Raw genomic sequence first — 13521 nt, forward strand, 5'->3', positions numbered from 1 at the left:
AGATGGTGCTAGAACGTTCATTTGCGGGTGAGGGAGGGGAGGACATTAAGGACTATGACGTTTTGGGATTACATCATTGCCATCGTCAGAGCTTTCTATAAAGAGCGTTGAAAAGCTCGATCGGCTGCGAATTTGACCGACGACCACGCATCATAAGTCAGACTACTAACTTTGAGGCACCATGACGCAGAGCGAGGTAAGATCTTAAAGTATTAAACTAAGAATGCAAATGTATGTTTTTCCTTTATCTGCAGGCAAAACATTAAGAACACCATCTATTTACAACGTTGGCCTGAAAGTGCAAGCGATCGGGAATATAAAACACGACGCTGCGCCTTCAAATGAAATGCTTAGTAATTGAATAGGTTGATTTTTTATTTTTATTTTTTTGGCAAATAATCAGTGGTGGGTAGAGAATGAATTTACTCAAGTATGAGTAACGTTACTTTTAAATAAAAAGAGATTACCAAAATAATTACACAAAAGTAAAAAAGTACTTGGATAAAATGTATTCCATGAAAATGGCATGAAAACTGAAATGATCTAGGCTACTTTATAGATAAAAAATTATAACCTGGCTAACGCCATGCTGCTGTGTGCGCTCGAATCATTTCGAACTGCGCAACACATCACAAAATATCACGTGTGATTTTAGTCTGGTGTTAACCAGGCTAAAAAAATTAAGCTATTGCCACTCAAATATTTACTCTGTGGAAAAAGTAGCAATATTTATACTCGAGTACAGATAGCCTACTTCATTAAAATTTTCCTCAAGTAGAAATAAAAAGTACTGTATGATATTACTACTCTAAGAAGTACAGTGAAATGAGCATATAACTGAGTACTACCCCCTCTGCAAATTATGTATCATAATAGGTCTCTTCTTTGGCTATAATGCACCAATTTCGTGCTAAAAGCAATACAAAGTGCCAAACAGGACATGATGTTTGTTTGTTTGTTTGTATACTTTATTGTCCCCGTAGGGAAATGTGTCCTCTCCATTTAACCCATCCTTCGATGCCACTGGGGCAACCCGTAAGGAGCAGTGGTCGACGGCTGTGCCGCGCCCGGGGACCCATCTCCATGCTGTGGAGCCAGGCTGATGGTCAGAATCACCTGGCTGGAGGATTCACCTATCGCACATGTTTTTAGTGGTAGGGGAAACCGGAGTACCCAGAGGAAACCTACGCAGACACGGGGAGAACATGCAAGCTCCACACAGAAAGGCCCCGTCCTGGTGGGAATTGAACCTGGGACCTTCTAGCTGTGAAGGTCTAACGCATTCCCCCAATTCAATTTTTTTCAGGGTAAAGGATCCGGGAAATATTTCAGAGGATCCAGCAAAAAATTTATCTGATATAATGGTGTCTAATGAGAGTGTTCCGGCAAATGTTTTGGCCTGTTCCCCCAATCCATCACATCAGACCAAAAGTGTTCCTGAAAACACTAATTTACAAATTAAGCACTGGGCATAGTGTTGCACAGTTAAATATGGGACCATTTATTTTCGGACTACATTGTTTAAAGTTACTGACGGTTAATATGGTTTATTAGCTGACACTTTCCAGCAAAGCTGAAAATGACTCCGCCAGTGTCAAAGGTTTTCTATCAACTCCACCCAGCTATGAAGAAGCCACAGCAGGTATTTACTGATACGATGGTACCATGCTGCTACTAATTGGTGAAGGTTTCTTTGAACTGTTGTTCCCTCTCTCCCCCTCTGTTAGACGCCACTGGGAAGTGTAACGCGGATGCTGAAATGTTTGCAGAGTATGGCTGGGATGATTACAATATTAGAAGAGTCTTCATCCGTAAAGTATATAGGCCATATCCTTCATTACAGAATTAACTCACCTTTAACATCAAAACGATAAAAAAAAAATGTTTTTCATAGGTGTATTCCATTTTACTAATCCAGCTTTTGGCCACTGTGACAATTGTTGCTTTTTGCACATTCTGGTAAATATTCCGGCTCGGTTCAGCCTTCTTTAATTTCTCTACAAAGCCAGTAATACATTAATCTCTTTCTTCTTCTTTTCTTCCTTTAGTGAGCCTGTGAAAGATTATGTCCATTCAAATCCAGGATGGTACTGGGCATCATAGTAAGTGATACTGATTGCGCCAATGTACTGTAGATATTTTTTCCTGGAATTCTGGATGCTTGCTTATTGTGGATATTTGTCTTCTTAACAGTGCTTTATTCTTTGCAACATACCTAATTTTGTCCTGCTGCTCAACATTAAGGTAATAAAATAAGAAACAAAAACAATAACGTTGCTATTAATTCAAAAGTCAATTATTATCACAATCATAGTTATTATCATGATTATTGCAGTAACTAATTTTTGTAAACTTCCAAAACAGGAGAAAGTTTCCATGGAACCTTATATTCCTGGTTATTTTTGTAAGTGCATCCATAGTGTGTCAGCCTACCAGTTACAATACCTGTAACAATATGATAATTAATTAATCTTATCACCTTTCATATGGCCTCTGCTCCAACACAGACTGTCTCCCTTTCCTACATGACGGGGATGTTATCCAGGTAAAGATGTCTATCCATCATTTAGCCTTTCTTTAATTTTTGTTCTCCTCCTATTTATTTATTTTTGCATGTCATTTTTAGCTACTATGACACCAAATCGGTGGTGTTGGCTCTTGGAATCTCAGCTGCAGTTTGTTTCCTTGTCACACTGTTCAGCTTCCAAACTAAGGTACGGTAAGACAGAAAGAAAAAAAAAACGGAACTTAAAGGAACAGGTCACCATTTTTTTCATACTGAGATATGTTCTTACCTGAGCTTAGATGAGTTGATGCGTACTTGTCTGGTCTTTGTGCGTGTGCTCAGTCAAGATGTTGTTTGCATTTAGCCTGTCCCAGCATATTCCTATGGACCCAAACGGGGGTGAAGTTAGAAGCGACCAAGCTCTTCCACGTTTTCACAATATATATACGGTTAATGAGTAGTTACACGATCCAAGTATAGTAACACAAAATTAAACAAGTCGATTTTCTAAGCAGATAAAAAGGGGTACTTGTAAGGTCCATGACTGAGTGCATGCACAAAGACAGGTACGCATCAACTCATCTAAGCTCAGATATGAATACATATCAGACATATCTCAGTATGGAATAACGGTGGCCTGTTCCTTTGAAACAAAAATACTAACAGAGCAGAATGTTTTTATCTATCTAGTTCGACATTACTTCATGCCATGGGGTGCTCTTTTTCCTCTGCATGGTGATGTTTATCTCTGGGGTCGTCTTGGCGCTTGTCCTTCCCTTTAATTATGTAAGTATTTGAATTGTCTGGTTATGAAATTAATGTTCAGTGTAAGTATTTGTAAAGTCAGAAGTTGCATTTTAAACAACATTTTATAACAGCTTATTGTGTGTATATTATTTGAGGTTGATCCCATCATAAAAGATCTTGGTCTTGGCAGGATCCTCTTCCCTCTGGTTCCCCCTAAATAAGGAATGGTTCTCTTTTAGGTACCTTGGTTGGATGCCACCTATGCTGTGTTGGGAGCAATGCTGTTCATTTTGGTGGGTATCAAAACACCCTTGCATTCCCTTTTACCTTTGCGCACTTATTAGCTTTTTTTCTTAACTGTGTGTGTCTTTTAATAGATGTTGATGTTTGACACCCAGCTAATAATGGGGAACAAGCGGTACACCATGAGTCCAGAAGAGTACGTCTTTGCCACGCTCAACATCTACATCGATATCATTTATATATTCTCCTTCTTCCTCGAGATCTTTGGTACAAAACGCCATCAAAGCATCACCTGATCAGATATTGAACAAACAGAAGATAAGATAAGATACAGTGACAGTGGTGGAGCGGGTCGTCTCATGATCGGAAGGTCGGGGGTTCGAATCCCATCTCCTGAAAGTGCACATTGTCATTGTGTCCTTGGGCAAGACACTTCACCCACATTGCCCCCAGTGTCTGTGTACATTGGTGTATGAATGAGAGTATGAATGGGTGAGTGGATCCTTGCTGTAAAGCGCTTTGAGTGCCTAATGTAGGTGGAAAAGCGCTATATAAGTTGAGACCATTTACCATTACCATACGTCTTTGATCTAAAAATGGAGAAATTCACTTGTTACATTCATCTCTCAAGAAAGAAAAAAAAACACGCAGGGTGTGCAAAATAGACAGGAAATGTGCAAACAATTAAATGGTAAATAGAGGTATCTTATAAACAATGACTACAAAACTTAAGGCGTTCATGTTTTTAAGAGCAGGCTCAAGACCCACCTTTTTAGCTTTTAGCTGATTTCTACTTACTTATTTATTCAGTTATTTTTATTATTATTTATGTTTATAATTATCTTATTATACTAGTTTTATATATATGTTTTTATTATTCTAATGTTATTATTTGTATATTGCAGTTTTGCATTTTTAGAATTTCCAGTGTTTCCTCTGAGGGAGCCCTCTGCCCCGGGAGCGGTGGTTGGCTGTGGCTATGTGGGCACTGTCCTCTGGGTGCCCAGATGGAGGTGTGGTGTTTCTGCTGCACCTCCGCTGGGTGTCCGGTGGTGGTGCCCTGTGGCTGTGGCTGATGTACCGCTCCTGGTGCAGACGGCTCCTCTGATGGCATTTCCTTACCTGGTTCATCTGTACCCAGACTCAGCACTACGTCCATTATCTCATCGTGTGTGTGCCTGCATGTGTGTGTGTGGCTATGGGGAGGGGGGTGGGGTGAGCAGTGTTGTCTGTTTGAAAGAGTGGGTGGTTGGGTGGGCGGGAACTGCTTTTAATCTGTAAAGCACTTTGTGTTACAACCTTGTATGAAAAGCGCTTTATAAATAAAGTTTTTGAAAGAAAGAAATCAACAGACTAATTGAAGATGTGGATTTGTTTCCAGTAGACTTCAAATAGAAGTCAAACTACAAAACAAAATTAATCACAATCAATTTTTCATCTGTTCATTCTCTGTAAATGTATGTTGTTTTTGATTGAATGTTTTCATAATTCAATTCATTCAATTCAATTTCAATGTTGTAAGTTAAGGTTAGATGTTGTGCAACCACAATATAATAATGTGTGTGTAATATTAGGGTATTTTCAGAATGTAATTAAATTGACATTTTGCAGTGCATGCTGGTAAATGTAATATATTTTTGTGTAAAGATTTCTCTCTTTTTGGGGGGGAATGAAATGCCTTGGGAAACTAATGTAATAAATTTGATTTGAAAATTTCATATTTAGAATTTAAGTTTTGTTTGTTATTTGGGATCCATCATGTGTGTTAATAGGCTGATATCTGCTTTGGCTTTTTGACGATACTATTTTACCCTCAATTACCGGCAAAAAGTGACGTAAAATCACAAATCAGCAATTAACCAATTAAAATCGCTTACACTAAAATTTCTATCATGAAGCCAGCCAATCACAATGCACCATGGTAGAAACGTGCAGTTCAGCCATGTTGTGGTTTTGAATGAGGAAGAAGCGGGAGATGCTATTCTTTAACAAGTTTATACACATTATCAGTTATGTTGCGGGGCCGGTTTTCTGTTAGTAAGTCACTCAAAGGACGACCTTCTTTCCACATGTGATTCTTGCGACTTATCTTGCTCCCGTCGGTATTTACACATACTTTCATCTATTAGCTTCGTAAGCTAGCAAGGTAACTTGTTAGCATAGCGTGCTAGCATTACTATTGGCTAACACCTAGCCTGTTAAAGGTTATATTGTTTTGTTAAAATGGTATAATAGTACATTGCAAAACTGACTCTAATTGAAAGAGATTTCCTCGGTCGAATGACGCAGACCAGCAAGTTATTTCATAATTGCCACCTTTCGGACGGGTAAACGGCTAATGCATAATAAACGCCGTTATACCTGAAGTTTCTAGTCATGATGAATAAAATTTATGAATGGATAGAAACTAGTTTTGCGAGTTTTCGCAATGATGTACCTGCGACGCAGCCGCCAGATAATCCCAACGCGCCCGAAGATCTTCGGATGAGACGAAAAAGACCACTTGAATGGTAAGATAACGTTACGGGTGCTCACTTACTTTCGCACATTTCTCGAGTTATCAGGCGGTCACGTTGTTGATGTTCTGTCTTGTATTCAGATTGTAGTGGCACATGTTGCACTAACGTCATTTGGATGTTTTTGTTTTTAGCATTGAAGATGCTAACAGCAGCAAGGATCATGACGGTTTTGTGATGAAGAAATCTCGTATGGGTATCCATCTTTTTCTATATTGTTTTGATAACATGAAATGCCATCAGAGTAACTGGGTAGCATTTACAACGTTGTGTCTCTGACTTCCCCAGGAGATTTTATCGACACAGTGAAAATTGCTGCAGAAGGTGTTAAAAGTCATAGCTCCAATGTGGCAACGTGGATGAAGAACATGACTCCTACTTTAAAAAACATGCTCCCCGCAGCCTCTGTTCCTCCACCAAGACAAGCTGTGTCCAGGCCATCCACATCATCTGTCAGCTGGGCAAGGAGACCTGTATGTACCAACTGTGTATGATAACGTACATATTTTCACTGTGAATGTAGCTCATAATCTAAAGAATGCTTGGTTTATGTAAGGGTTTTGAGAACAGCGTGCTGGAGAAGCCCTTCGCTGAGCCCTCTACAACATTGGAGTGGAAATCATCTAAATCGGGTAAGTGAAATTGTTAGCAATATTTTTAATTCTCTAGTGGTATCAAAATTTTGGTAAGAACTTCTTGTCCAGTTGTAATTTTCACATGAATGAATGGAGACATGGAAATAATTTTGATACCCAGGTTTCTGGGATGAGATAACCAATGATCTTGATTCCTTTTACAGTTTGCTAAAACGTGAAAAACATTGAGTGTAGAGCCTTTTAACTTCAGTATATTATGCTAACTGATAATCCTAAGGTGAATGTTTTGCTGTTTTCTGTAGAACTGTTCAAAAATGAAAAAGCCTATTCAGGAACAAAAGTCTGCAGACGTCAAGTGTCCATGAGTCCTTCACACCGAGAAACACCTAAAACCAATGGGCACTCAGTCAACACAGTGCCCTGCAAGACTGCCAAACTGCATTCCACTCCTCGTTTAGGGAGACCTTTAAACCTCCGACCTCAAGGACCAATGAAGTATGTTCCTGGAATATATATTATATATAATATATTTATAAATTTGTGACTATGTGTTTTTTATCTGTCACTTTAACTAGTGGAGTGAGTACACAAAGTCCTTGTACCACTATGTATGAAAAGACCTTTCCCATCAAAGTCGTTCAAAGTCCGACAAACAGCACTTCATCGGGACGCATTCAGAGGCCCAAACTGCACAGCACAGCACAAGAGGTCAGTCTTAAAGATGTAGTGATTTTCATTAGAGGTGCATGGATTTATCGGTCACAAATTACACTTGAATGGTTGATTAGAACCGGATCGGTGTGATTGGTAAAATGGATCAAACATGGATTTTGCCAGCCAGCTTTAAAACATGTTTTTAATGTAATTTGTGATTACAATACAGCACCTGGTGGTCTTCTTGTTTACAGGCTGCCTTGTGTAATTAAACAAAATGGTCATGGAGCTAGAGCTAACCCAATACCATTTAAGACAAAAGTTTAATAAAGGTTTGTGACCCATTTAGGGCTGCCCCAAGCCAAAAAATTCTTGATCGACCAAAAACATGCCCTGACCAGCGATTAATCGTGTAAAAGGGAGTGTGACATGGTACTGACAAAACTACAACGTGACCCAAACTACACTCATAAGTAGGGATGGGTACCGAAACCCAGTATCACAACGGCCCCCGGGGCCACTTGTGACGATAAGTTCCAGCCTTAACGATCTTCTTAACAGGGTCGCTGCTTTGCAGCTAATCACGAGTCGAGTTCATTATCTTAGTTTTCATCTGGGCTCACTCCCCACAGCTACAGCCAAATGTAACTAACACCCTGTGATTAACAAAACACTTTTGAGACTTAATCCTTCATTTACTAGATAATAAAAAAAATATTGACTTTACATTTATGTCTATAAGTGTATTTTAGCGCCCATATATTAAAAGTATGCGCACATTGGACATAAGTTAGGACCAAATGTAGAGTAATAAACAAAAAATAGAATAGGCCGATGCTATATTGCCACGAGCCTCTGGTGTTGTGTAAATTAAGAGCCTAATCGATGAAAAAATGTGTGCAATTAGTCGACCAATGAAAATAGTTGTCGACTAAGACCGCATCAGCGAATCAGTTGATGAGCAATATTATTATTATTCATTTTCAATGTTCATGTCTACTACTACATGTAGTAAAGTTTAGTTTTGTGCTTTTTTCCCCCCTTTTTTTTAAAGTCAATTTGTGAAGATGAAAAGGAGATCTATCGGCAGCTTTTGTCCATTGTGTCAGGTGGACAGTCATCCTTTCTTCACTCTGGTAACTCTCATGCCATAGTGAGATCCCATCGAGATTTGTACGTAGCAATCTTTGTGAAAGGTGTGTTCACTGTGTGCAACCAATATTTAAGCATTACTGTCTCTTGTTTTTTTTTTAGCACCAGTTTTCTGATGAGCAGCAGGAGACTGCTTCAGTGTTCATCCTCTCCTGTATCAGTAGAAGGAGAAACCTCAGAAGGATTTAGCGGCTCCCCGAGCCCTCGAGATGTGCCAAGTCAAAGCTCTAGTAATCTCCACAGTCCAGTCGATGTTTGCAAGATGGCAAACCAAACCTGGGGTTTGGATACTGACATTACGTTCACAAAAGCATATTCCCCGACATCTCCGTCCCCATCTGTCTTTCAGGATGGCACATCTCAGGATACAAAGTCGTCAGGTCAGTTTCTGTACTTTGTAACTTGCAAAATCAATGCAACGAACTTAGTCAAGTTCTTTTATTTATGCTGTTTATATAGCTCAAGATGGTGATTCAGTAATCATTGTAAAAGAACAAAAACCTAAGCCGCAAGACCATGCCCGGTTCGTAAGCCCATATAATACTTGATACACTGCCTCGTATTTAACTGTCATACATGTTAAAGGGTATCTTTATCATTTCTCTATTGTTGCAGATTACCATGTTTTCAAGCAGAATTGTGGATTAAGGAATTGTAAGTCCTTCATATCACAAAATTACATATTTCATTATATTTTCATCAAGTTGCTGAGCTAAATGGGTAAAGAAATACTTTGACCTTCTCAGGACTAGTATGTATGACTCGCGTGCGAGAGAAAGACGGAGACAAATTGAGGAGCAGGAAGCGCTAGCAGCACAACTCCTCCGGCAAGTAAGTAGAAGACACTTGTACAGTATGTGTAAATGTGAAGAGGTTGTTAACACACTCGCCCCACAGCGACTTTCTGAAGAGGAACTACGCAGTCCACATGTGGAGGTTCATATAAGGGTTCCTTTGGAAAAAGAAGTTCCTCTTACTCCAGTTGCTGAAGAACCCAAACCACTGGAGGAGAAACCTGAGTTTCCAGAGCTCACAGATGTATGTTTTTATTGCTTTTTGATGTGTACCTAGTGAATCCTTACATTTTCTGACAGTACTTTTATCTTGAAAGGAGATGGAAGTGGAGATCAACAATGTGCTGAGGGGTAGTAATCCGCATGAAGTCTTAAGTGAAGGTTTTGGTCTAAGCCTCACACGAAAGGACCTGCAGACTCTCAGTAACCTTAACTGGCTCAATGATGAGGTTTGTTATGATCATGATTAAATGAGAAGAGTTTAGTCTTGGCTGATGAGGTAAACAGAATATGCAAGTATTGTGGTTTGACCTTTTGTGATCTTATATTTTAGGTCATCAACTTTTACATGAATCTTCTGGTTGAACGCAGCAAAAATCCCAGCCTCCCTTCAGTCAATACATTCAACACGTTTTTCTTCCCAAAACTTCGAAGCAGTGGTTATTCTGCTGTTCGACGTTGGACCAAAAAGACAGATATATTTTCCAGAGATATTCTACTTGTTCCTGTCCACTTGGGAGTGCACTGGTGCCTCTCTGTAAGTCAGCATGTCAAGAAAGAAGCTGTTTGTTTTATTTGTGATGGTTTGGTATAGATCATTTTGTGTGATTTTCTTTTCTTAGGTCGTGGATTTTCGTAAAAAGGCTGTCTTGTACTTTGATTCAATGGGAGGGAACAATGATGAAGCCTGTAATATATTGTTGTAAGTGAATATGCATCATCACATACAAATGTTAACTTGGTGTCTTTACTAAAATAACCTTTCTCTACAGTGAGTACCTGCAGCTGGAGAGTAAAGATAAAAAGGGAAAGGAAATGGATACCTCAGGCTGGAGTCTGCACAGCAAAAAACGCAATGTAAGTTTTTCAGAATTGGGGCTAGGAAAATAAATGCTTAGGTGTGGGCTAACAAAGTTTTAAGAAGTCATAAACTAGTTATAAGGAAGTCTGAGCGCCTCTGCTCAGAATGCTGCCATTGTGAAGGCGAGGACCAGGCACAAGGGCTGGCTGCACAGGCTGGGAACAGCGTGTCTTGAGATTTTGTTTCTTTTCAGTGCCAAAGAATTATATATTTTTTAGATGCTTTTTAAATTTTTCATAAAGTAAAAAGTAGCCCATTAATTAAATTATAATAAATTCCATCCTTGAGATGAGTGATTCTCAACTGGTACCACTTGGTGGCCCACCATCATCAGCACAAGCTGAGACCCAAAAACAATTTGATTTGGCATATATGCATATATATAATTGAAAATACAGCAATTTCCTCACAAATTATAATTGAATAAGCATTCCATCAGCTTTTAAATATGATCAAAACAACAGTCATTTTAACAGACGCGGGTAGTGTGAGGGAAATTTTGAACAAAGGACTCCTTGAAAGAATCGCGACCCATTGAAAATGTTTCAGCGATCCACTTTTGGGTCCCAACGCACCAGTTAACACATTGAGTGCAAAAAAGTTGAAAAACTTGTTTTTCGCTCCCATGCATTGAGTGCTAAAAACGGAAAAACAAATGTTTTATTATTTTTTTATTACGATACTAGACACTCTAATACACCTTATCTGTGATTTTGGTAGCTCTGTGATGAACAGAAGGGAAATAAATGACAATCAAATCTTGTAAAAAGTCAAGATCTGGACATTTTATATACATTATTGCGTTCTCTTCTCTTTTTTTTTGTCCGCGGGGGCGTGGTGTTGCGTAGCAAACAACTGTAAGCTTGACACTTCTCTCTCACTCTCTGGAGCGCGTTTGACGAAGCAGAGCGGCTTCCCATGTACAAATCGAAACAGTTGAGATATTAAATGGTCAAAAACGGCCCAAGGACGGCTGAGAAACATCTGGCGCGTGGCGACATGCGGTGTTTCAAAACGTGTCAACAATGTTGTCATTGAAAATTGACTTGAAACGAATATATTTAGGCATTTGCCTCTTCCCATAACGTTAGTGCCAGAGGAGAGAGGAGTCAATCAGAAAGGAGAGTGTTTGATGAAACACTAATTATCTCCAAATCTAGAAAAAAATCTGATTTTGATCCAAACTAGCCAGATTAGGATTTCTCAGGACCCGAGGCACTAGAATTAAACTGTTTTCACCTAAGGAGAGCTTAGTTTCTCATCTTTCAAACGAGCCATGTGTCCATAGCTATAACATAGAATATGCTGTGGTGCTAGAAATATCATGAAAAATGCTCTGGATTGTTGACACTCAACAGCTAAATCCCAAAAACAGCGCGGCACTCGATGTGTTAAGAACAACTGCCTTAGATTAAACTGAAACTTGGCACCAATAAAAGTAATTTTGTAGTTGATCACAATTAACTGCTTTAATTATTGGCTAAAATTAAACATTCTGTCAATTTTTTTTTCTTAATTCTCTTTCCCCAGTCAACACAACTTTTGAAATGAAATGTACATAAATAAATGCTTTGACTCTTTGCCACAAACAGGAGATTCCACAGCAGATGAACGGTAGCGACTGTGGGATGTTCACGTGCAAATATGCAGATTATATCACCAAAGACAAGCCGATCACATTCACACAGGTAATTGCCCTTGACAGCAAGTCTTAATTATTTTCTGTTCAATGTCTAACAATACAATTTGTATTCTGGTTTAGAAACACATGCCATACTTCAGAAGAAAGATGGTGTGGGAGATTGTCAACCACAAACTGCTCTGAATGACTTTTTTTAAAATAAAATGGCAGTAGTGACAAAGTTCACCGTTAAACAGGACTGAAGTCGGTCCTGCACACCAGCTCACTGAACCTGGAACTACTTGCATCGGTATTTTCTTTTGATGGCTGTCAGGGAGTCCTGCCACACATCTGTGGTTCAGTTGACCACCATCAAGTGATCGACAGGCAGCTGAAATCACATGTTTAAATAGCGCGGCCACAGTGGGTTATGATACCACACTATTAAGAATTATAAAAACGTCTGAACTGCCATGTCCATTTTTATGCTGCCTCATGTTTACTTACATTTTGGGATGGATGAACAATTCACAATTTTTGACTTGTTACAAAACCCAGTGGGTTTTTTTCACCAACAGGTACAATATTACTGATCTCTAAATATTGTAAATTAAAAGCAAAAGTTTATTTTGTTCAGAAGCAAATCTTGGGCTTGTCCAAACTATTTTCAGTTTTGTACATAGCTCAAAACAGCCTTGTTAACAGTGTAAAAAAAACTTTTTTATGAAAACATTTGTATGTATTTTCTGTTTTCTATCTAGCCAAGTCTGTTTTAGAATAAATTCAGAAGTATTGTGTCTGCATGTGTGATGTGTAAACATATATTACTTTTTAGGGAGATAAAAAGTATCTCTAAAACAGAAGGTGAAATCACTCATAACCTCACAGTAATATCATTTATTCAAAAAAGACCAAGTTCAACTATTTTTCAAATTTGAACACATTTACAATGAAAATAAAAGCTGACAAATATTTACTGCAGCTTCAACAATGGAGAAAAGCACATTTTGGACGGTATGAGATGCGGTATTTCCATTGAAACCTAAGGCACACCGTGAAGGCATATACCTATTGGGTGTTTTATCAAGCAAATTGAATTCAGACCATTCTATTAGACTATATCTGTAATAATTGCAGCTCTGGTTAAACTGGTTAACGGCGACTAAAAACAGGATATAATACATCTCAAATGAAGGGAACAGTCTCTGGACTTTTAATCTTTTGAAATATAATTTGCTGTTCTAGCTCTTCTTTTTTGCATTGAAAACTTTCCCTTTTTTGCAAAAAAAAACTAAAGTATAGCTGCAATCTAAATCATCTATGGCTGATTGTCAGAAAGTGTCCCTTGAATATCTGGTTTTGTAACCTTGTGAAAAATAAATAAATTGCATAGATCAAAAGACCTTAAACTGAGCAGAAACGTTGAGAATGGACACAGAACCAGCTGTGAGTCGCCAAGAGACCTGGTCGTTGGTTACTGCCTCTAAAATAATCCCAGGCACAATCTGACATTGATCTGACAGAGAGAGTTTAGCTGAGATACACACATAATAACACAGATTGTTTCCCAGAAGGTTTTGGAAAAGGTACTTTGCTAGAAGAATAGAATGT

At 38.7% G+C, this 13521-nt stretch overlaps 2 protein-coding genes across 3 annotated transcripts; both read left to right on the forward strand.

Annotated features, from left to right (window-relative positions):
• Nucleotides 1-181: 181 nt before the first annotated feature.
• LOC306964395 (protein lifeguard 2-like) lies at nucleotides 182-3800 on the forward strand (the record flags this gene model as incomplete). Its single annotated transcript, XM_079558388.1, has 12 exons — nucleotides 182-196; nucleotides 1555-1642; nucleotides 1728-1816; nucleotides 1895-1959; nucleotides 2049-2102; nucleotides 2194-2244; nucleotides 2365-2404; nucleotides 2508-2545; nucleotides 2627-2714; nucleotides 3197-3292; nucleotides 3493-3546; nucleotides 3631-3800. 12 exons carry the CDS (start codon nucleotides 182-184, stop codon nucleotides 3790-3792), a joined length of 840 nt encoding a protein of 279 aa, XP_079414514.1. The 3' UTR covers nucleotides 3793-3800.
• Nucleotides 3801-5357: 1557 nt separating this feature from the next.
• senp1 (SUMO specific peptidase 1) lies at nucleotides 5358-12338 on the forward strand. 2 transcript variants are annotated; one of them, XR_013792968.1, is made up of 18 exons: nucleotides 5358-6006; nucleotides 6147-6208; nucleotides 6301-6485; nucleotides 6569-6644; nucleotides 6911-7103; nucleotides 7184-7316; nucleotides 8317-8435; nucleotides 8517-8794; nucleotides 8874-8937; nucleotides 9030-9068; nucleotides 9161-9245; nucleotides 9312-9452; nucleotides 9526-9657; nucleotides 9762-9965; nucleotides 10051-10130; nucleotides 10201-10289; nucleotides 11885-11977; nucleotides 12052-12338. XR_013792968.1 is itself a non-coding variant. In XM_079558436.1 (18 exons), the coding sequence occupies exons 1-18, from the start codon at nucleotides 5873-5875 to the stop codon at nucleotides 12112-12114; spliced, it is 2169 nt and encodes a 722-aa protein (XP_079414562.1). In that variant the 5' UTR covers nucleotides 5359-5872; the 3' UTR covers nucleotides 12115-12338. The 2 variants fall into 2 exon arrangements, 1 of the variants encoding a protein (XP_079414562.1); XM_079558436.1 differs by having other exon boundaries at nucleotides 5359-6006; nucleotides 10201-10285; nucleotides 11882-11977.
• The last annotated feature ends 1183 nt before the right edge of the window (nucleotides 12339-13521 follow it).

Source organism: Gobius niger (assembly GCF_951799975.1).
Source record: "Gobius niger genome assembly, chromosome: 6".
NCBI lineage: Eukaryota > Metazoa > Chordata > Actinopteri > Gobiiformes > Gobiidae > Gobius > Gobius niger.